General features: G+C 37.7%; 5 protein-coding genes and 1 long non-coding RNA gene across 8 annotated transcripts; 4 read left to right on the top strand and 2 right to left on the bottom strand.

The window, feature by feature from the left end:
- The first annotated feature begins 742 nt into the window (after positions 1-742).
- On the top strand, positions 743-18,918 carry LOC122417559 (uncharacterized). Of its 2 annotated transcripts, none has more exons than XM_043431127.1 (4): positions 743-909; positions 1,267-1,413; positions 1,569-1,745; positions 18,524-18,918. In XM_043431127.1, the coding sequence occupies exons 1-4, from the start codon at positions 856-858 to the stop codon at positions 18,692-18,694; spliced, it is 549 nt and encodes a 182-aa protein (XP_043287062.1). In that variant the 5' UTR covers positions 743-855; the 3' UTR covers positions 18,695-18,918. The 2 variants fall into 2 exon arrangements, with proteins under 2 accessions (XP_043287062.1, XP_043287063.1); XM_043431128.1 differs by lacking the exons at positions 743-909; positions 1,267-1,413; positions 1,569-1,745 and adding exons at positions 17,001-17,157; positions 17,539-17,682; positions 17,861-18,034.
- LOC122417562 (uncharacterized) lies at positions 5,742-7,472 on the top strand. Its single transcript, XM_043431132.1, has 5 exons — positions 5,742-5,756; positions 5,883-6,077; positions 6,223-6,369; positions 6,868-7,044; positions 7,213-7,472. Exons 2-5 carry the CDS (start codon positions 6,024-6,026, stop codon positions 7,369-7,371), a joined length of 537 nt encoding a protein of 178 aa, XP_043287067.1. The 5' UTR covers positions 5,742-5,756; positions 5,883-6,023; the 3' UTR covers positions 7,372-7,472.
- LOC122417561 (uncharacterized) lies at positions 9,419-11,996 on the top strand. The gene is made up of 4 exons (XM_043431131.1): positions 9,419-9,576; positions 9,874-10,020; positions 10,264-10,434; positions 10,654-11,996. Exons 1-4 carry the CDS (start codon positions 9,523-9,525, stop codon positions 10,822-10,824), a joined length of 543 nt encoding a protein of 180 aa, XP_043287066.1. The 5' UTR covers positions 9,419-9,522; the 3' UTR covers positions 10,825-11,996.
- Positions 12,541-15,787, top strand: LOC122417560 (uncharacterized). Of its 2 annotated transcripts, none has more exons than XM_043431129.1 (4): positions 12,541-12,612; positions 14,558-14,701; positions 14,888-15,061; positions 15,414-15,787. In XM_043431129.1, the coding sequence occupies exons 1-4, from the start codon at positions 12,556-12,558 to the stop codon at positions 15,585-15,587; spliced, it is 549 nt and encodes a 182-aa protein (XP_043287064.1). In that variant the 5' UTR covers positions 12,541-12,555; the 3' UTR covers positions 15,588-15,787. The 2 variants fall into 2 exon arrangements, with proteins under 2 accessions (XP_043287064.1, XP_043287065.1); XM_043431130.1 differs by lacking the exon at positions 12,541-12,612 and adding an exon at positions 13,725-13,866.
- Positions 12,609-17,590, bottom strand: LOC122417563 (uncharacterized). Its single transcript, XR_006262311.1, has 4 exons — positions 17,023-17,590; positions 16,585-16,883; positions 13,295-13,593; positions 12,609-13,147 (listed from the first exon to the last, which is right to left on the bottom strand). It is a non-coding gene; the product is annotated as an uncharacterized lncRNA (long non-coding RNA).
- A 525-nt stretch (positions 18,919-19,443) lies between the features above and the next one.
- On the bottom strand, positions 19,444-22,001 carry LOC122417555 (uncharacterized). Its single transcript, XM_043431121.1, has 3 exons — positions 21,133-22,001; positions 20,420-21,021; positions 19,444-20,311 (listed from the first exon to the last, which is right to left on the bottom strand). Exons 1-3 carry the CDS (start codon positions 21,581-21,583, stop codon positions 19,940-19,942), a joined length of 1,425 nt encoding a protein of 474 aa, XP_043287056.1. The 5' UTR covers positions 21,584-22,001; the 3' UTR covers positions 19,444-19,939.
- Positions 22,002-22,056: the final 55 nt, after the last annotated feature.

Raw genomic sequence — 22,056 nt, 5'->3', positions numbered from 1 at the left:
CTGAATAATTGCGAAGAGTGGCACGACAAAGTCGTGCTCACGCGTCGTCAGTCCTACTGAATATGTCGACGATGAATGGGACACTGCGAGTCACTCAATGAAAATCGCAATTGGCGAAAGATCGTTGTGCATTAGTCGCGCGTGAAGCTTCCGGGATGAAAGGAAAGTACTGCGATCATCTTACTTGTAATTACACTCCTTAATGGGCGTCGTTAATTCGCCGATTAGATTACCCGAAATTGGAGCAACGAGGGATCGCGTTCCTGAAAGTCAATAATCGTAATTGTACAATGTTTCGTCCAATGATAAGAGCTCGGCGTTCCTTTTTTCTTTTTTCGCTGTTGCGACGAAGCGGTTTCTTTCGAACCTGATCAATCGATCGTAAATCTCATTATTTGAAATTCGATTGAAAAGTCGATTCGGTTTTATTGAGTTTTATAAAAAATTCCACGTCGTTGTAAAATCGGCGTTGAGGTGCCATAAAATTGAAAACTTTATGAAACAGAACATAATTCGTCGTTGAAATGGAAAAATGCTCGAAGGTGCTGTTCGTTTGAAGCACAAAACCGTTGTGGGCCGATGAAAATGCTTAATGCAGAGGAGCGGGAGGGACGGTGTTTTCAGTTACATCGGCAGCAATCGGTCGATAATTTCCCAACGGAGTTGTCCGAAAGACAACACTCGTAATTGCGCCTTGTAACGCTCGTGCTAAGAGCTTTTTTGTTTGTTTTTTCCTGAGATATCGCACGAATCAGACATATAAGGAGGGACAGAAGGATCGTAAATTTCAGTCCCATATTCCGTGAATTTGAAATTTCCGATTTCGTTACACCTGCAATCAGAGCAATCGACGAGATGCGATTCCTCCGACTCGTGTCCTTTTTACTTCTCCTTGGAGTTCTCGATAAAGTAAAGTTTCATTGAATTTGATCGATTTTTAAGTGAAAAACTTGCCCCAAGCTTGCTTCCAGGCTCGAGCCTTGAAGCATTTTTGTATTTGGTGAGAAATATATTACGGGGGCTCGGCATTCTGCAAGGGGGAATGAGTGTTCGTGTGAAAATATGTTAACAAAAACTGCCAGGAAAAAAAACGGTTCTTTGTGTTCGCTCTCCAATGTGACTCGTTTGCAATTGAATAAATTTGACTTCGTCAGACGACAATTCCTCACCGTCCCTGGTGCAACGCGAACCCAAACTAGGGATTGAGCTCAAAATAAAAATTTATTGACAAATAAGCAAATAAATAACGAGAATGTAATCCCACAGGCGAAGGCTCGCACGAAACACATCGTAGCTTTTCGGAATGGTTTGAGAACAGGATTCAAGGACTCAGTTTTTGTAACCAACGAGTGGCCCATTGAAAATGGTCAGCCCATTGTTTGGTTGAAGAGTTTCGGTAGCGGCACGATTTTTGTAAGCATTGAGAAAAAATACTCTGATTTTTTTCCTTGGGAAAGTGAGTAATGCAAACTTCCAGTCGCTTATTTTGTGATTCGTAAAGACTTTGCTATTTTTCTGCATCCTGATTGAAAATTGGATGATTCGACATGTTGAAAAACGCATTGCAGTTGACTGGCGAAGTTTCGAGCTATATGCAGGGTGAGTATAGGAGTTTGGCCTCGAAATTTGATTGGTCGGACAAAGTAGACATTTGCGGAACGTCCCAGGGAGGCTCTTGGGTGGATGTGGCGCAAGAATTGGTCAGGAAATCCTTTTTGCCTGACGAATCTTGTCCCGTCAAAGCGGTAATTTATTCATTCATCAAGAGACTCGGTAGAGTCTCGGGACAAGTACATTGACAGCCCTGTCGTCTGCTGGCCCGAGGCTCTCGCCGAGACTATACTTTCTCTGAATAAAACGATTCGCCGTGGTGGGGGTAAAATTGGCATGTGATTTTATTGAATTACGAAGCTCAGGAGCCATTTAGCAACTTGAAAATTGAAGTTTAAGCCAATTGAGTAATTCTCTTTCGATTCCGCCCTATTCATTTCTCTCTCGTTAGATCTGTTTCAAAAAGCTTTTGCTCATTTGACTGAGGGACAAAATTGCTTTAGAATTTTAGGAATGAGATCGACTGTGCATGGCTCCGGCGATCAGCGAGAGTCGAATAGCTCAAGCTGTCAAAACGTTTTGCTTTTTGCAGGGTAACTACACATTGAGGGAGCCAACGGTATTGGATACGATTCTCACAGAAAATGTCGTTTCTGAGACCTACTTTTTCAAAATAGTTGCTGGATATGGACCAGATAAACTATCTTTTAAAACGGAGTACCTTGCTTATATGGAAATGGATTGAAGCCACTTGATTTATGATTTATCTTCTTTGGTAGAAATGATTAGTCGATCGAAATAAAAATAAAAAAAGAAGAAGAAAAACACTCGAAAATGAAATAAATTAATTTTAGTTTCCCCTTCTTTGCTTCCACCATTCTCACAGTTTTCAGTTACAAATTTTTTTCTCTTACGAATCCAATGCCAGGAACGATGAGAAAATCATACCATTTGCGTACAGTGAAAAATAAAAGGAAGAAGGGAAGAGAACTTTTGGTTTTATGTCAAAACCCACCTACGCTGTCTCCTTACACTTTTTATTACAAAATTGTCTTTATTCGCGTTATTTAAAGCCAAAGTCGCTCTAAAATAACTCCACATGCCGAGGCACAAGGAACGTCAAGTCTCAAATAAAAATTTCTGCTCATCACAGCTTTGTAAAATTGTTAGGAATTGTGTGGTTTTGAAAAGCCTCTTTTACCAAATGGATTTCACCTTTCATTGTTTCTTTTTTCGTACGGTTCATCGTTCACGATAATTCATGAGAGAAAATGACTCAAATGCATTTTTGTAATTCGTGAGGAAGTGAATTGGTCGAAAATGGAGGTAAATCGATTGAACGTAAACCGGAAATTTATCCAAATGCGAAGGTCAGCCACTTTTCGGTACAAACTCCAATGACAATTGCTGTTAGTTTCTCTTTCTCTTCAGTGTCTTCACATATTCCTTCGGAAAACTCGGCCCCTGCATATCGAGCGAGTCTGATCCTACACGCAAATTGCGATCCAGCTTTTTGTGCATTTCGAATTTTGACGTTTTCGCTTTTGCACGAATAGTCGACGGCAGGATGCGATTTTTCAGCGCGATTGCGGTCCCTCTTCTGTGGGGAGTCATCGAACAGGTAAAAATCTCAATAAAGCCTACAGAAATTCATAAAAATGTAGTTGGACTATGTCAAAACCGAAGAAAGCTGAAGAAGAAAGTTTTTTCATTGTGGTGATAATGAAAATAATCATTCAATAGGTGGCAGGTGAAAGAGTGCTAATCAAAGTTGCCCAGACCAACCAGACGAAAGTCTACCCTGACAACGGAGTTTTGGTGACCAAAGTTCCAATAGTAAACCGTCAAAATATAACTTACCTCGAGGATATCGGTTCGGAGACCTTATACGTAAGCACGAAATCACAGAGAGAAAGATCCTTGTACTCGATCTCGCGTCGTTTCATGGATTTTGAAAATGTTGCATAACCAACATTTTTATTTGTTTCAACCGAAAACTGTAGAAACTGTGAAAAAGATATTGAAAATTTGCACCAATTTTTCCAGACGAACGACAATATCTCGAATCGAAAAGCTCGCAGCTACTGAATTTTTGTTGTGGTAAAATTTAAGGAGTTTCGGTACAAAAGTCTAAATATTAAGAAATTGATCATATTTGGTGATTATGTTCTTCAACATCAAGTACAAAAACACAATTTTTTTCAAAATTTTCTTCTACTTAGTTATCGAGTAATTACGCATTAACGGATATTTAATTCTTATGCCCGGAATGTATACCTATATATACGAAAACGCCATGCTTATACACGTGAAGTTTAGTGATCAATAACTCGATAACTGTGTAGAAGAAGAATCTTAAAAAATTTGTATTCTCAAATTTGGCACTAAAGAATATGTTCACCAAATTTTATAAAATTCTGAACTTTTTGAAATTTTTTATGTTTTTAGCATGGTATAGCATGGCAACATTGTATCGCCTGTACCGAAACTCCTTAATTTAATGAGAGCCCATTTATATCGATTTGAAAAATTCATTTCAGTTTTGGGGGAGTGTAAAATGGCTACAAGGTCTCAGTAGCACGTTAGCTACTTCAGTGCTGAATAGCTCCGATGAGCAAGACGTTTGCGAGCAACTGGATGACGGCACTTGGGAGGCACTGGCGGGGAGAATAATACGATCATCCTGGTTCCCAAACGGAGTTTGTCCCGTCCATAAAGTAATTCGTTTATCGTCCAGTCATATTATCATTTGATAATTAAAGAAAAGTTGTGCTCAATCGAATAATTCTCACCTGACAGTAATTCTGATAATCGTGATGAAACCGAAATCCAAAAAGCTTCGTAACTAGACGAATAGAACGATTTTATGAGCAGTAAAAAAAATATATTTTGAGGATAAATTACCGAGCGATGCAGCTCCTTGAGGAAGTGTTAAATTTTGTTTTCGTTTTTTTTAGGGCACTTACAAGAAAAAGCAAGAATTATCCTTGGTAGCAAACATGGAGGAGCGTCTCGTAACTCAGTTCTACCTGTTGGACGTTGAAGTCGCAAATATTGACAGAACCAAAAAAGTTTTTGATGCAAGGTACTTCATCGATTTTTTGTGATCTGGAACAGTACATCTCCGAACACTCTCTGCCTTTAATTTAAAAATGGCTTGTTCACTTACTGGAAAATCGACTAATAAAATTATTCACCTTTTCTTCCCAGAGACTCTGTCAACGAAGCTTTTTGTTTTACTTCACTTTTGAGCTTTTCAATTTTTTGGTAATTCACGTGCAAACATTTATTTGCATTTCTACACGAGGGTTGGTCCAAAAACACTTGTCTTATTTTTCGTTAATTTTCGAGTATTTCTAAGCCCTGAGCAATGATAGTATTGAAAATGATCATTGGGTTCTCGATAAAGTGATTTCCTCGATCAGTGTAATCATTACGAAACTGTAATTAATGTGGAATCATTGGATGAAAATTGAGCCGAGATGTCATTCGAAAAACTGCAACAAGCTTTATTGTTTCTTTCAACAACTGAGAAGGAATCACTATTTTCAAGCTTTTCCAATTGCCTTTCGATTCTAGAGTTTTTATATTGTAATTTGGTCTAAATGAGCTTCGCTTTTTCGTCCCCTGCACAGATCCCGCCGATCAGTCACTAATGTATTTTTATTTCTAATTGACTACGACCCTCGAAAAACTCATGTCTGGAAAACTGACCAGAGAGAAAAAATCTAAAGAAGCACTAGTTCTCGATTCACTTTATTTTGAAAGTCAACTTGTATATAGACACTACTCGTGGTTTTTGGATTTTTTTTGCAAATGTGTGTCCCTAAAAATTATCGAGTGCTCCCACCTGTCAACTTGGTGCAAATCAATAAATTGGGAATTGTTTCATCATCTTTAGCACTTTCCACTGTAAAATTCTTTTTACTCACATCATTTCAAGCCGAAGTCGCATCCAAAAAACTCCACATTCCGAGGCACAAGGAATGTCAATTTTCGAATAAAAATCCTGCTCATTACAACTTTGTAAAATTGTTAGAAATTGTACGGTTTTGAAAAGCTTCTTTTTCCAACTGCATTTCACCTTTCATTATTTCTCTTTTCCTCCAGTCCTCCATGGTTCATCGCTCACAATGAATCATCTAAGAAAATGACCATAATGCATTTTTGTAATTCGTGGGGAAGTGAATTGTTCGAAAATCGAGGTAAATCGATTGGGTTCCGTCCTGTTATCAATTCAATATGAAGCGAGAATGTTTTCAATACGAAGGTCAGCCACTTTTCGGTATAAACTCCAATGACAACGGCTGTAGGTTTCTTTTTTTCTTCAGTGTCTTCACATATTCCTTCGGAAAACTCGGCCCCTGCATGTCCAGCGAGTCTGATCCTACACGCAAATTGCGACCCGGCTTTTCGCGCATGTCGTATTTTGACGTTTTGGCTTTCCATCTGCACGAATAGTCGTCGGCAGGATGCGATTCTTTGGCGCGATTGCTGTCCTTCTTCTGTGGGGAGTCATCGAACAAGTAAAAATCTCAATAAAAGCCTATAAAAATTCGTAAAAGTGTACTTGGACTATGTCAAAACTGAAGAAACCGAATCGATTGCATAGAGTGAATTGAAGCAACTCGTTTTTTCACAGTGGTGATAATCAAAATAATAATTCAATAGGTGGCAGGTCGTAAATACTTTACCATAGTTTTCATGACCAACCAGACGAAGGTCTACCCTGACAACGGACTTTTGGTGACCAAAACTCCCGTAGAAGACGTCCAAAACTTAACGTACCTCGAGGACGTCGATTCGGATACCTATTTTGTAAGAATAAATCACAAAGGAAAAGATCCTCAAATTCAGTATGATCGTTTAATCCTATTTTAAAACTTGTATCACCAATATTTTTATTTCTCTGAATTGAAAGCCTCTAGAAACTGTAAAACGAAGTAATTCCTTGAAGCTGAATGAAGTCCCATTAGTTAGTGGGATCAGTAATAAAATTTCATTGTTTCAACCGGATTCTCGATTAATCGACTAGGCATTTTGCTGGTAGATACCACCAAATTTGTAGCTTCGTTCAAATCTGCGAAATTCTGCGAAATAGCACAACCGATAGTCATTCAAAAAGCACAGTTATGCTCGGGGGTGTATTTTCAGTTAAAACAAGAAACTAAAAATTTGCACCATTTTTTCAGATCAACGACAATATATCGAACCGAAAAACTCGCAGCTACTGAATTTTTTTAAAATTAATGTTGTGATAAAATCCGTGTAATTGAATGAGATCGCATTTATTACGATTTAAAAAATTCATTTCAGTTTTGGGGCAAGATATCATGGCAACAAGATGATGGTAAAACGACGCCTGTTAAAGTACTGAATCACTCCGATGGACAAGACATTTGCGAGGAACGGAAAAACGGTTCTTGGGAGGCGCTGGCGGGGAGAATAATACGGAGAACGTGGCTTCCATTGTCTGTTTGTCCCGTCCATGCAGTAATTATTTGTTTACTCGGCCAAATAATCATTCGACAATTATGTCAATGAGTCGGGCTTATAAAATAAGAAACCAGTTATAAATGACTGAAGAAAAGTGATGAAAAATACTTTGAGGATGAATTATACCGAGCGATGCCTTGAAGAAGTGTCAAACTTTTTTTTTAGGGCCATTACAAGTTAAGAACAAAAACAGTCTTTGGAGCACATTTGAACGAGAAGCTTGCAGCCCGGCCACCTATTCTCTACCTGTTGGATGTGGAAGTCGCAAGTTCTGACAGGAGGAGAAAAATTTTTGATGCAACGTACCTCATCCAGATTGGGTGATCTGGAACAGTATATCTTCGAACACTCTCTGCCTTTAATTTTAAAAAATAGCCTGTTCACTTACTGGAAAATCGACCAATAAAATTCTTCACTATTTCGAAGCGAAGCGTTTCAATTCAATTCACTTTGAGCTTTCTTTTCGTTGGCAATTCACATGCAATCATTTGCATTTTTTTATACACGAGAGTTGGACAATCGAGAGTTGGACGCAATCCGATTGAACGAGAGCAAACTTATTACAATTAAAAAACTGCATTCCAGTTTAATCGTGAAGGTAAACAAGACGTTTGCGAGGAACACGAGATGACGGCTCTTGGGAGGCGCTGGCGGGGAAGCAATACGAGCAACCTGGTTCCCAAAAGGAGTTTGTCCCATCCATAAAGTAATTGTTTGTTTACTGAGCCAAATTAACATTCGACAATTGTGTTAACGCCTCGGGCTTATAGAGTAAGAAATCAGTTATAAATGACTGAAGAAAAGTCGAGCTGTATTGAATAATTCTCGTCTGACAGTAATATTTCGATAATCACAATGAAACCAAAATCCAAAATTGCTTCGTAACTGCACGAGTATAATAATTTTATAAATAGTGATGAAAAATATTTTGAGGATGAATTACCGAGCAATGCAACTCCTTGAAGAAGGCTCAAACTTCGTTATCTTTCAGGGCACTTGCAAGAAGAAGCAGGAAGTACTCTTGCGGTAACAGATATGCAGGTGTATCTTATTGAAAGCAATTTCTACCGGTTCGAGATCGAAGTGGCAAATCGTGACAAAACCAAAAAAGTTTTCACTAAATCTTTTTCGATAAATCGTTTTCAATAAAATCATCCACCTTTCCTTCCTGACATTCCGCCTATTAGTGGAAAAAAATTCGTCAAAATGTTATTAGCTATGTTTGCGAAATCGTTGAGCAAAGAATAAAATGAAAAAACCATAAAATGTTGTGGCTCCTATGAACAACAATGAAAGAATAACTAACTTTGAGTTTTTTTTAATGCTTCTCGACTCTCCTTTATCAACGAGTTGTTCTAATTTAATTTCGGTCGAAATGAGCTTTACTTCTTTGTCCTCTCCATTGGCCTGGTCGATCTGTCACTAATGTAAGCGACGCGAAAATAAAATTGATTACCTGTTCAACTCGTGTTTTTTTTCCACATGTGCAAAAGCTCTCGAAATATTACAAGCACCGAGAGCGATAAAAGAATCATGAAATTCGGAGTCAGAAGGTTTTGAACAAAAACGATTTTTCATCAGAGACTTGAGAAGAAAAAATTGTGACGAGGCTAAAGCCACAATAATTGGCTATAAAATGGTCCAGCCAAGAATGTTATTAGGCAATTGCATAATTGGACAAGCTTTCTGTTGTTGTAACTCAATGGGAGTGTTCGAATTCGTTCAACTCTTAACACCCATTTTTTCTCGTCAGAATTGCGTCGTTTGTACTATTTTCCATCGTACTAATTCCTTTTTGCGTAAAAGGGAGTTGAAAAATCTACGATAATGTGTCCCTGAATTAGTTAGGCCTATTGAGCACGCAGCCCACCGCATTACAATAGAATTTCTGGTAACCGATCCGTGGCTATTTTTGTAACATTAAAAATTGCTCGCAATTGTGTCAACTCTTACGAACTTTTGTCATCGTTGCCGGATCACAAAAAAGCAGTCCTTGCGTTCTCTCATGTAAACTCGGTACGTTCCCATTCGTCAATTTCTCCGCTTCCTACTCCAACTTCCCAAATAGTATTTCTCCTCTCGCTCGATTCTCATTCCGTTTCTTTTTACACGATGTTTTCCGGTGCATCGTCGGTGATGAGCGAAAATCGACGTCGCCGAATAGTTTACGACCGGCGCGTTGACACGGTAATTGCTTTTCCACCGTTACTTTCAATAATCGCCTTTAATTTGCCAATTAGATGATCAAAAGTCCACGTAAAACCAGTGAATCAAGTTCATCCTGAAAGTCAATAATCGTAAGTCATAACGCCGAATGATAATTGCTCCATTTTCCCTTTTTTCTTCAGCTACCCGAGTCACGTGGCACAATTACATATAAAGAGTAGCATCCCAGGCGAAAATTTTAGTCGTGTTTTTCGGGTATTTAGAATTCTTCATTTTCGTGCGTCCGCAACTCTAGCAGCCATCAGTAAAATGCGTTTTATTTACGTAATTTCTTGTGTCCTTCTGTGCGGAGTCGTCGACAAGGTGAATTTTTATAGCGTCGAACAAGAAGTTCAAAAACTCGCCATGGAAAATCGTTGATTCAGCCACTCGAGTGTCCGTTCGTCCATCATCGGCTCGTTTGGTCGTCGATTTGATTATTTTTGTCGTTCAATTAAACTCGCCTCTGACTATTGGAACACGAACCGATCAATAGACGCGAATCCCCATCAGACCAGGGATCGGCATTTCCCATTATTTCTGAAATATTTGACCGTGGGAAAAAATGAGTATTTTGAAAATAAACAACGGACAGTAATAAACGAGAAAATGATCCAACAGGTGACATGTAAATTTGCGAAAATCATGGGTACTCAAGTGAAAACGGAGGTCAATCCTAACCAACATTTTATGGCAACGAAAACGCCGATTACGGACGGCCAGAACATAACTTGGTACAAAGACATGCCTGTGCAAGGCTTCCTGCAGGTGAGTCATTGAATCTTATCGGTAAATTTAAATGTTTTTATATTCTATTTAAATTATAATTTAAATTTTTTTAATTTAAATTATATTTATTCTATTTATTATTATATTTATTATTAATTATATTTATTATAAATTATATTTATTCCATTTATTCTATTTAAATTAAAATTTTTATATTCTGAATAAAGGAAATATCCGATTGAATGAAAGAACTGATTACCGGCAAAAAAACGAACGTTACAGTTTGCTGGCGAGGTGCAATACCAGAAGGGGAAAGCGCTCAAAACGACGAAGTTGGATTGGAGTGCTAAGCTTGATTTATGTGAGGAGCTCGGGGACGAGTCTTTCGCCGATCTGGCGGGTCAAGTGCTACGGACATCGTGGCTGCCCAATGGATCCTGTCCCGTCCACAGGGTGCTTTACGAAAAAATTTTGTCTATACTTACAGCGAAAGAATTTCGATCGTTCAAAACATTGGAACACTTGAATTTACAGTTCGATTAATTTTTTCAATCTTCTATTGAAACCCACTTCGTATGGAAACGTTTTTATGCTCGCCTCGATGAACTTGTGAGCTCGCTCGATCCCTCAGATTTTCAAAAAACACGTTTCAATGCATTTTTCTTCTTCAAGGGCACCACCTACCAACTGAGAAACCCATTCCCAGCGACTGTCGATCTGCCATTCCACGTCAAGTCTAAGCAGTACGTGCTCAACTTACACGTTGGATTTTCCCAATCCAATATTCTTTTCTCGACGACGTACGAGATCCAGGTCCTGAAGGAAGAAGAGAGTTTATTTTAATTAGGAAATGTACTTTATTCTCCGTCGTTTCGGTAATTCAAGCGAAGAACAAGAAACGAGAAAATGCTATTTCTCTACCAATACTGATATGACACATGCACCAAAGAGCTGATCGTGTTGGACGCACTCACGGAAATCGATTCATCTGGATAGTCAAATTTTTCATTCGTCAGTTTCCTTATCGTAATAAAGTTTTGTTGAAACCTTTCAAAGTTTCGATCGTTCAAATTTTTAGCAATCTTTTTAAAGGAATTGTTGAAAGGCGTCGACAAAATTATAAAATTATTGGTTTGTTGCTGATCAATCGAATGGAAGTTCAGAATTATGCATAAAAAAACAGCAGAAGATCGTCGTGGAAGAACCTTTTCAGCGAACCTTTCGAATGGATGTGTGGAAATGACACCATATTTAATTTCTTGAAAGATAATCCAATATTTCCTGTATCAAAGTTTATAATTATCACCACAACAATCGACGAACGACAGCTTCGTGCATTCGACAATGCCAACAATATTCGTGGGCAGAGAATAATTAGCCTGAACCATTATCTACTTTTGTATGAAAAAAATTTTTTTTTAATGCCATTCATGTACGAGTTTCACTACGACGTACCTTAACCCAGACAGATTAGGACTAAAAATGTGTTATCAAGGATTTGTATCATCGTAATGTTGCAATGGAAGTCCAATTAGTTGTTACTTTGAGTCATTCATTCAAGTTTGTGTTGAATTGGCATGAAGCAATGCATAAACTGGGTCGTTGTGAAATTGGCATTTAATGAAATGAACATCAAATTAAAATAATGATTTACACCAATTTGAATATTTTCTAAACCGTTTTCCAGGTGGAATTTATGGTCTTACATATAATTTCTTATCGCGACAATTTCTTGTATCCACAAAAGAATAATTCGTTGGAAAATTTACGATAATGCATTTTTGCTGTCCCTGAATTAGCTAGGCCTAATGGGCACGCGGCCAACCACATTCCAGTGGAATTTCTGGTGACTGATACGTGGCTATTTCTGTAACATTAAAAATTGCTCGCAATAGTGTAAGAAAAAGTAATGTCAGGATAATAATGGCACACGAAGAAATATTATTATCAATATTTTCTCTTTATTCTACATTATCGAAGCAGAAATAAAATATAATGACGTGTTTCTTTCGGAAGCTGGTAGTGAACTGCCTTCTCGCTCTTCGAGTCGCTCTTCTTTTATTAATTCTTATTATAATTATTAATGCTATAATAGTGTCAACTCTTACGAACATTTATCGTCGTTGCCGGACCACAAAAAAGCACAGTGCGAAAAGCAGTCCTTGCGTTCTCTCATGTAAACTCTGTACGTTCCCATTCGTCAACTTCTCCGCTTCCTACTCCACCTTCTCAAATAGTATTTCTCCTCTCGCTCGATTCCCATTCCATTTCGAATAGTTTATGACCCACGCGTTGACACGATAATGGCTTTCCTCCCGCCATCAATTATCAATAATTGCGTTTAATTCGCCAATTAGATTATCAAAAGTCGACCTAAAACCAATAAACAAATTTGGTCCTGAAAGACAATAATCATAAGTCATACTGCCAAATGATAATTTTTTTTTCGCCTTCCGGATCACGTGGTACAAATAGATATAAAGAGTTGGAACGCACGCGAGAATTTTAGTCGTGTTTTTCGGATATGTGATATTTTCAAATTTCCACCCACTCGTGCAAATAATCATCGACAACATGCGATTCGTTTGCGTGACGTCTTTCCTCCTCTTATACGCAGTGATTGATATTCGAGTTAAGTTTCGGTACATTGGAACGAAACCGTAGATAAATAATAATCAACCTCGAAATTTATGTGCTAATTTTTAAAAGGCTGTTCAATCGTTGCCTAAAGCTACTTAACGGCCAAAGCGCCTACAGTAGTAGCTTATAGTTTATACTTTACGTACCCTAGCGGATTGTACGATCAGGAAACGATCGAAAAAAGTAGTCGTTTCGACCAACATCCTGGTCGTACAATCCGCTTTGTTAATTTAACTTTTTTAGTTAACTTCCTCGCAAAGAAATTTTGACATTCGATGCTCTCATTCATCAATCCAATGCTACAAAACGTCTTGTATAAGTTCTCCTGCAGCCTCGCTCTTGAGACCGCATTCTGGAGCCGATAAAGCCGTGAAATTTTAAACGAATGTCCAATCGTCCAAAAATTGAAGTCCAATTCCGTGTATCGTTTCATGTTATTCTGTGAATAAGGCCTCCAAAGTTTTCCTTACTGGCCGAGTGATCCGAGTGTGCACATAAGAGTGTCGTTACAAATAAACACTGTAAACTAAAAGAATATTGAGAAATTAGATATTCTTTTCAACAATCTAGATCAAGATAAGGTCTCAAGACCGCTGAAGCAGGAAAAAATTGCTCACAATCGCGTCAACTCTTACGAACTTTCATCGTCGTTGCCGGATCACAAAATACTTACAGTCCGGAAAGCATTACGTTGCGTTCACTCATGTAAATTTGGTACGTTCCTATTCGTCAACTTCTCCGCTTCCTACTCCAAATTTTCGAATAGTATTCGTCCTCTCACTCGATTCCCATTCCACCTCTTTTCACACGATGTTCTCCGGTGTATTGGCGGTGGCGAGAATGCCGGGTGAAGCGAAAATCGACGTCGCCGAATAGTTTATGATCCACGCGTTGACACGATAATGGCTTTCCTCCCGCCATCAATTATCAATAATCGCGTTTAATTCGCCAATTAGATTATCAAAAGTCGACCTAAAACCAATAAACAAATTTGGTCCTGAAAGTCAATAATCGTAAGCCATACTGCCAAATGATAATAGCCCCTTGTTTCCATTTTTTTTCGCCTTCCGGATCACGTGGTACAAATAGATATAAAGAGTTGGAACGCACGCGAGAATTTTAGTCGTGTTTTTCGGATATTTGATATTTTCAAATTTCCACCCACTCGTGCAAATAATCATCGACAACATGCGATTCGTTTACGTGACGTCTTTCCTTCTCTTATACGCAGTGATTGATATTCGAGTTAAGTTTTGTTACATTGGAACGAAACCGTAGATAAATAATAATCAACCTCGAAATTTATGTGCTAATTTTTAAAAGGCTGTTCAATCGTTGCCTAAAGCTACTTAATGGCTAAAGCGCCTACAGTAGCAGCTTATAGTTCATACTTTTACATAAAAAAAGCGTGCATCCACTTTGATAATTTAAATTTTTTAGTTAACTTCCTCGCAAGGAAATTTCGACATTCGATGCTCTCATTCATCAATCCAATGCTACAAAAAGTGTTGTGTCAAGTTCTCCTGCAGCCTCGCTCTTGAGACCGCATTCTGGAGCCGATAAAGCCGTGAAATTTTAAACGAATGTCCAATTGTCCAAAAATTGAAGTCCAATTCCGTGTATTGTTTCGTGTTGTTCTGTGAAAAAGGCCTCCCAAGTTTTCCTTGCTGTCCGAGTAATCCAAGTGTATACATAAGAGTGTCTGCACAGATAAAAACTGCAAACTAAAAGAAAACTGAGAAATTAGATATTATTTTCAACAATCTAGATCAAGATACGCTCTCAAGACCGCTGAAGCAGGAAAAACTTCAAAGCAAAGAGTAACTGTCACAAAAAAACGTGGATGAAGCAATGGTCAAAGAATAATATAGCAATGATCATGATACATAAACGAGTATCAATGTTATTGAGCTATAAAAAGGACCTTTTTTTACAGGCGTTACGTAAACGAATTATCGTCAGAGCTTACCGAGTGAAAACGAAAATCTATCCAGATAATGGACTTTTGGCAACGAAAGTTCCAATTACGAATGGCCAGCCGATAACTTTCTTCAAAGATGTCGCTGATGGCGAACTATACGTAAGAAATAACCGAGCGTTCGCGGTGGTTCATTCGAATTTTGGACTATTTTCGATAAATTAAAATTAAATACGTGGCAAGAATCGGCCATTTCATTCTCATGATAGTGATACTTTTTCGACGAAAATATAAATTAACGAGCGATCGAATGAGCTGAAGTAATGTCGAGTAAAATTTGATTGACAGTTTGCAGGCGACATGACGTACCGTTATGCGGGTGAGGACATCAATGTAGACGAAATTCAATGGTACGAGCATGATGACCTCTGCGCGGAAACTGATTATGGTGATTGGTATGAAATAATGAAACAAGTATTGAGGACCGCGTGGTTCCCCGATGCTTCTTGCCCCGTCGAAGCGGTAATTTATCGATTATTTTAGAAAACGAGCATTAACAATATCGTACTAATCGAGAGCAATGGATCTTCCCAGTTTCCAAGGGGATCAACCAAGTATTGACCTGACTCGAGGTTGTTGAATTCGAAAGACTCGGGTGAGGCTCAAAAGTTAGAAGGCCTAAAATAGCGAACAGGCATTCTGTATATATGCGTATATATATACGCTATATGTACGCATATATATAGATAAATTTGGAGCCACACCCGAGAGACTCTCAGAACCCCACGTTCATTGCTGTCGGTTATGACATTAACTCACTCAGCTTCATTAACTGCAAATAAAAATGTTTGATTATTGGATTTTCTTTTACAAGGGTAACTACACACTGAAAGATCCGATGGACCCAATAGAGATGAATGTAGATGAGGTCATAGATGATTACTACGAGTACAAAATTGATGTTGAAGTTGGATATTCAGAATCCCGTAAAGTTTTATCTGCGACGTATGCGGTCCAAATGACCGTCGAGTCTTCTTTCGGTTTCTAAATTATAGAGAATCAATAGTAAGAAAAAATACCTCAATCCAGTATCCTTGCCGTTAAAAAACTATCTTTCCAATTCTTAGTGCCAATACGGTGTCGTCTCTAGATATTTCGCTTCGACTTCGTGAGAATTGTATCGTCGATGAAAATGTAAAGTAATCGAAATAAAAGAGTTTAAGGTTCTTTTGTATTTTACCATCGAAATGTGTTTCATCTCATATTTTTTTCTCCTTTACTCAAATTTCAACGCAATAAAAGTAGAAAAAGGGTTGTGAGAATATCTTTTGGATTTGCAAAGGAAAATAGAAGACATGGAAGATGGAAGTCAGTAGAAATCAGCGATTCTGAAATTAGTTGTTTTTTGCAATAAAATGAAATAAGAATCTTGATTCTTCATATGTTGGTTCTTCATCGTAATCAAAAAATAATGTCAATTTTCCGTCACGATTATATAGATATCCACCATCCCATGGCCTCAACATTCTAGTTTCGGAAAGAAGGTTCGAAAACGATGATTTTTCTGCTATGAGGATGCGAAATTATGGCGAAAATAATAATTGAAGAAAATAAATTTTAAAAATCATAAAATTGTGTGTGTCGAAACGTTTTGACAAAAACAGTTTCCCTTCAGCGATGCGGAAAGGAAAAAGACTGATGAAGCTAAAGCCACACAAGATTTGACTATACAAAGGGCGAGCTAAGAAGATCACTAAGCACCTACACCGTTGGAAAAGCTTTCAGCAGCTGTAAATTAGAGGCGTTCGGATTCATTGAAGTGTTAAAAACCATTGCTTCTCTTTGAAATTGCCTATTTTATACTATTTTCTAACATTTTCCTTTTTTCCGCGGTCCTTTAAGTAGTAAGGCCATTGAGCACGCGCCATTGAGCACCAATTTCTGGTTACTGATACACGTCTACTTTTGTAGAATCACAAAATTGCTCACAATCGCGTCAACTCTTACGAACTTTCATCGTCGTTGCCGGATCACAAAATACTTACAGTCCGGAAAGCATTACGTTGCGTTCTCTCATGTAAATTTGGTACGTTCCTATTCGTCAACTTCTCCGCTTCCTACTCCAAATTTTCGAATAGTATTCGTCCTCTCACTCGACTCCCATTCCACCTCTTTTCACACGATGTTCTCCGGTGTATTGGCGGTGGCGAGAATGCCGGGTGAAGCGAAAATCGACGTCGCCGAATAGTTTATGACCCACGCGTTGACACGATAATGGCTTTCCTCCCGCCATCAATTATCAATAATCGCGTTTAATTCGCCCATTAGATTATCAAAAGTCGACCTAAAACCAATTAACAAATTTGGTCCTGAAAGTCAATAATCGTAAGCCATACTGCCAAATGATAATAGCCCCTTGTTTCCATTTTTTTTTCGCCTTCCGGATCACGTGGTACAAATAGATATAAAGAGTTGGAACGCACGCGAGAATTTTAGTCGTGTTTTTCGGATATTTGATATTTTCAAATTTCCACCCACTCGTGCAAATAATCATCGACAACATGCGATTCGTTTACGTGACGTCTTTCCTTCTCTTATACACAGTGGTCGATATTCGAGTTAAGTTTCGTTACATTTGAACGAAACCATATATAAATAGTCAAGTTTTGAGACCGTATTCCGAAGCCGATAAAGTCTGAAAAATTTAAACATGAATTTTTTTAAATGTCCAATCGTTCAGAAATTGAAGTCCAATTTCGTGTAGCGTTTCGTATTATTTTGTGAAAAAGACCTACCTGTCCTTCGGAGATACACATCAAAACTGTAAACTAAAAGAAAATTGACAAAATAGAAATGATTTTTTGCAATCTAGATTCGGGTACGGCCTCAAGAACGCTGACGCAAGGAAAACTTCAAAACAAAAAATATTACAGCAATGATCACGATATACGAATAAGTATTGATGTTATTGAGTCATAAAAAAGTACGTTTTTTCACAGGCGCATCTGAAACAAATAGTCGTCAACGCTTACCGAGAGAAAACGAAAATCTATCCAGAAAATGGACTTTTGGCAACCAAAGTCCCGATTACGGACGGCCAGCCCATAACTTTCTTCAAAGATGTCGTTGATGGCGAACTATTCGTAAGAAATACCTGAACGTTCGCAGTAATTTGTTCGAATTTTGGAGTATTTTTGAAAAATCAGAATCTATAAAGTTACGAAAATAAATCGCACGAAACAGCAAATTTTCATTTGAAAATGAGAATTTTCAGTGATTCTGGAGTAAGCAAAGTAATGTCGAGAAAAATTCAATTTACAGTTCGCAGGCAACATAACATACCGTTTTGGAGACCAGGACATATACGTAGCCGTAATTCTATGGTATGAGGAGAAGGATCTTTGCGAGAAAACCGATTACGGTGATTGGATTGAAATAATGAAACAAGTATTGAGGACCGCGTGGTTTCCCGATGCTTCTTGCCCCGTCAAAGCGGTAATTCATCGATTATTTATGAAAACGATTACCAGCAATGATCGTACTAACCGAGAGGAATGGGCCTGCCATCGGCAATTCTCCAAGTAAAGCAGCCTCAAGTGAGGTCAATACTTGGATGGGTGATCAATTTTCCATGCTACAATTACTGAACGGAATAAAGCTATTTTCTATCGTTCTCCTTTGGCCTAACACGTATTCCTTGTGAGTGGATTCAATTAGAGTTTCTTTAAAATTTCGTTTCCATTGATTTTTATTTAATAAGAATAATTCTGAATTAGAAAACTTTTTATGTATCTTTACCTTCGTATCTGTGAGTTCGGGGTATTTGTTTCTCATTCACCCAACCAAGTATTGGCCTCACTCGAGGTCATTGAATTCAAGAGACTCTCAGAACCCCACGTTCATTACTGTCGGTTATGACATTAACTCGCTCAGCTTCATTAACTGAAAATAAAAATGTTTGATTATTCTATTTTACTTTACAAGGGTAACTACACACTGCAAGATCCAGTGAAACCAATAGAGATGCATGTACTTGACGAGATAGATGATTACTATGAGTACAAAATAAATGCAGAAATCGGATATTCGGAGTCCCATCAAATTTTGTCTGCGACGTATTCGATCCAATTTACAGGAGATTTTGAATTGGATTAGAATTAAGATTATAGAAGATCAAAAGTAAGGAAAAATACCTCAATCAAGAGTGTAGAAAGACTGCACATTTTGCTTTTGCAGTTGAAAAACTTTTGCTTCCATCCTTGGTGCCAAGACACTAGATCGTGTCACTAGATATTTTGCTTTGGTTTTGTAAGAATTACATCGTTGATAAAACTGTAAAGTAATAAAAATAAAAGAGTTCAAGCTTCTTTTGTATTTTACCAATGTGTTTTATTTCATGTTTTATCCAAATTTTCTCTCATTCAAATGAATAATATAATGAAAGTAAAGAAAGGGTTGTAAGAAGATATTTGAAATTTGTAAAAAAAATTAGAAGGCATACAAAAAGTGGTCCCAAACATTTTTCCAATCCAACGTCATTTCTGCTGGGCTTTTTTTAATTTACCTGATTGCTCAATGCTCAAACTTTGTAAATAGTAAATGAAAACTGAAATGATCATTTTTTCTCACTTCGTACTCGTTCTGACAAATAATACGGCGGACAATTTCCTTATAATTAAAAAAGAACGGTATGCTTACAGCCGAAACAAATTTCGAGAATGCTGCTCCTGTGAAACGCTCCCATGATGAAAATAAACTTCAGGGCCTCATTTTCCTCGATAAAATTAGGAAATCAGAAAAAAAATCTGCGATTCTGTAACTGATTATTTTGTGTTATATAATGAAAATAAGAATCTTGATTCTGGGTACGTTGGTTCGTCATCGTAATCAGAAAGAAATGGAAATTGCGTTGAACCAATTTTATTTGCCATTTTTATGCGGTTTATGTACATTTTGTAGGTTTTCGATTTTCGATTGTCACAAAAGAACTTTGCAATGCCGCGGGAATGATCAAGGATTTTGCCTACCGCAATTTTCTTCTTACTCAAACTAAATATTATTTGTCATTTTTTATAAGCTTTGTACGTTTCAACTAACTCATTGAAAGATTAAATTACGAACAATTCTGAATTGCACTACCCAAAATGAAAATTATTATAATGATCTTCGAACCCTCTTCATTGTAAACAAAGGTAATTTTTTACGTACAAATTAGAACGTACGAGTATTTGTTGACTTTGCGTACTTCTTTCGAAAAGCAAATGAAAATAGCAGAACTCAAAATGACTATTACAAGAAAAAAAAATGAAAAGCACCGACAGCAATTTTGATTTTCCAATTCATAAGCGGAGGTTGAATTTCTGTTTCTTTCTTGCGAATATAAAAAAAAGAAAATTGACGCTACGTCTTGCGATAATCACTGGATATTCCTTTGAGGAATTCCGTAAACAAACGGTCCTTTTCCAGTTTTTCTGGAGTTAACAACAGTATAGCCGTTTTGTAAAGGTTGAGAGTTTCATAAGACTTTGGTTCTTGGGCTATTTCGAGGAAAAAACTTTTCAGTGGGGAGAGAGAGACGTCGAAAACATTGATCGATTCTCGTTGACAATAATCCCACCATAATTTAATGGGTTTTTGATAGTGTTTCACTGCAGAAGCGTTGCAAGGCCACGACAATAAAAGCTCCTCGTGCACACCGTGAAGGGCACGTGCCTGTTTCAGGATTTCCACGATCCCAGGGAAACCGTTTTGACCATTATCCGGATCCTCTCGCTGTCAACAAGGAAGTTCAGAATTTATGAAATATCATTCTTTGTTCACCAGAAAAATCAGAACGAAAAAAGCAAACTATTGATTGAAATTCGTAGAAATTTTTTATACCTGTTTTTTCGACGATCTGTATTCCTCGTCACTGATTCCGCACAAGAGTCTTTTGACCCTCTGCGAGGTGGTTTCATTGGTGGAATTAATATTCTGTGTATCTTTTGTTTTCGTATTGTTTCCATAATTATTGACATTAACGATATTTTCATCGCGAGTTTGTGACCTCAATCCTCTGTGAGAAGGAAATTGCGAATGTTGAGATTTTTGATTCCGTGCAACGTGTTTAGATGCTCCTGGATTTCCTTGTGAGGAAACTTGGTCAGTTCCATTGAATTCTCCTATGAGCAATGATTTCCTGCTTGTCGTATGCAGATAATGCAAATTCGTGAATATTTTCCCTGCATCCACTAAACTTTCGACAACCTCGTCTAATTTTTTTGTTGATGTATTTTCTCTTAAACTGGACAAGGCAGACACAATCGCACTGATTCCAGTTCCCAATTGATCCTGCATCTCGAAATGGTATTGATCTTTTTCAACAGATATTTCAGGCAGAGCTGCTTTCACATCTGGTGCCAAACTTCTTGCCTCCAATGTATCGCTGTTTTCACCCAATGGATACTTTCTTCTCAATTTTATTCTCGTTTCGTTCAATAAACCTGCAAAAGAATTGAATTATTGAAATTTAAACTTTCCATCCATCGCACAAACAGTCTGAAATTACAAGTTGAATGCAGCAAATGTAAGAAAGAAAAAAAACGTTTTTGTACCTTCTTGCAATATTTGTCTCCACTCATCTGGCATCGAGTTGATTCTAATGGGATTAAGTTCGTTGGGATTGGAGGTTTGTGGAATTTGAGGGTTGGTGTTCGTTAGCAAATTCCCTTTAGAATTTTTATTTTGTTCGTCGTCGCGCACAGCATATACGATTTTTGCAGAATTTTCCATAGTTTCTTTGCAGTGCCAGTCGTCAATGTCAAAATCAGTAGAAATTTCGTAACGTAGAATTCCTTGGGAGAATTCTTTGCCGCTGTTGGTCTCACTTTTGGCAACTTCATCTTCGCTGAGCAGATTGAAAAGTGTTTTGTCTCGCTGTGGCTCGTGTTTACCTGGTACACTGTTTTGCAGGTTCCTTGGACTAAGATTTCGTGGAGGATGCGCAGGGTGTGCTGCTTTCGTAGAATTGTCCACGACAAAATCGTTGCAATTCCATTCTTTCATTGTTGCACTCGAGAAAGTTGCACAAATTAGAAAAAATTATTGCAGAATGTTGTCCGTTCCGTTGATGAAATGAATTTTTCAATGATGCTTTTCAATCTTGAATTCACGATTAAAAATCCTCATTTAAGCGACGAAATCATCCTAGCAGTTCGATGACAATTTACATTTCCTAACCTCACTTTTTGCACCAACGATAACTGACAACTGACGCAAGATTACTCCAAGATTTTAGATGATAATTCTTTCAATTCATTAACTGAGGCTATCTCCATTCAATGAGTATATTTCACTAGATTATGGATTTTTTGAAGTATTCTCTTGGCTTATTAACTCTTATTATTATTCGCCAGACAGTTTGTTTGCTTTCGAACTTTCTTCTTCTTCTTGACTGCGGCGATCCACCTCTTCGCTAGTCTCCCGTCTTATGCGGCTGCGTTCAAAAACTGGCCAAAAAAGTCATATTATGGAACAGT

Source organism: Venturia canescens, chromosome 10 (assembly GCF_019457755.1).
Source record: "Venturia canescens isolate UGA chromosome 10, ASM1945775v1, whole genome shotgun sequence".
Taxonomy (NCBI): Eukaryota; Metazoa; Arthropoda; class Insecta; order Hymenoptera; family Ichneumonidae; genus Venturia; species Venturia canescens.
This window is presented reverse-complemented; position numbering and strand designations above follow the sequence as displayed.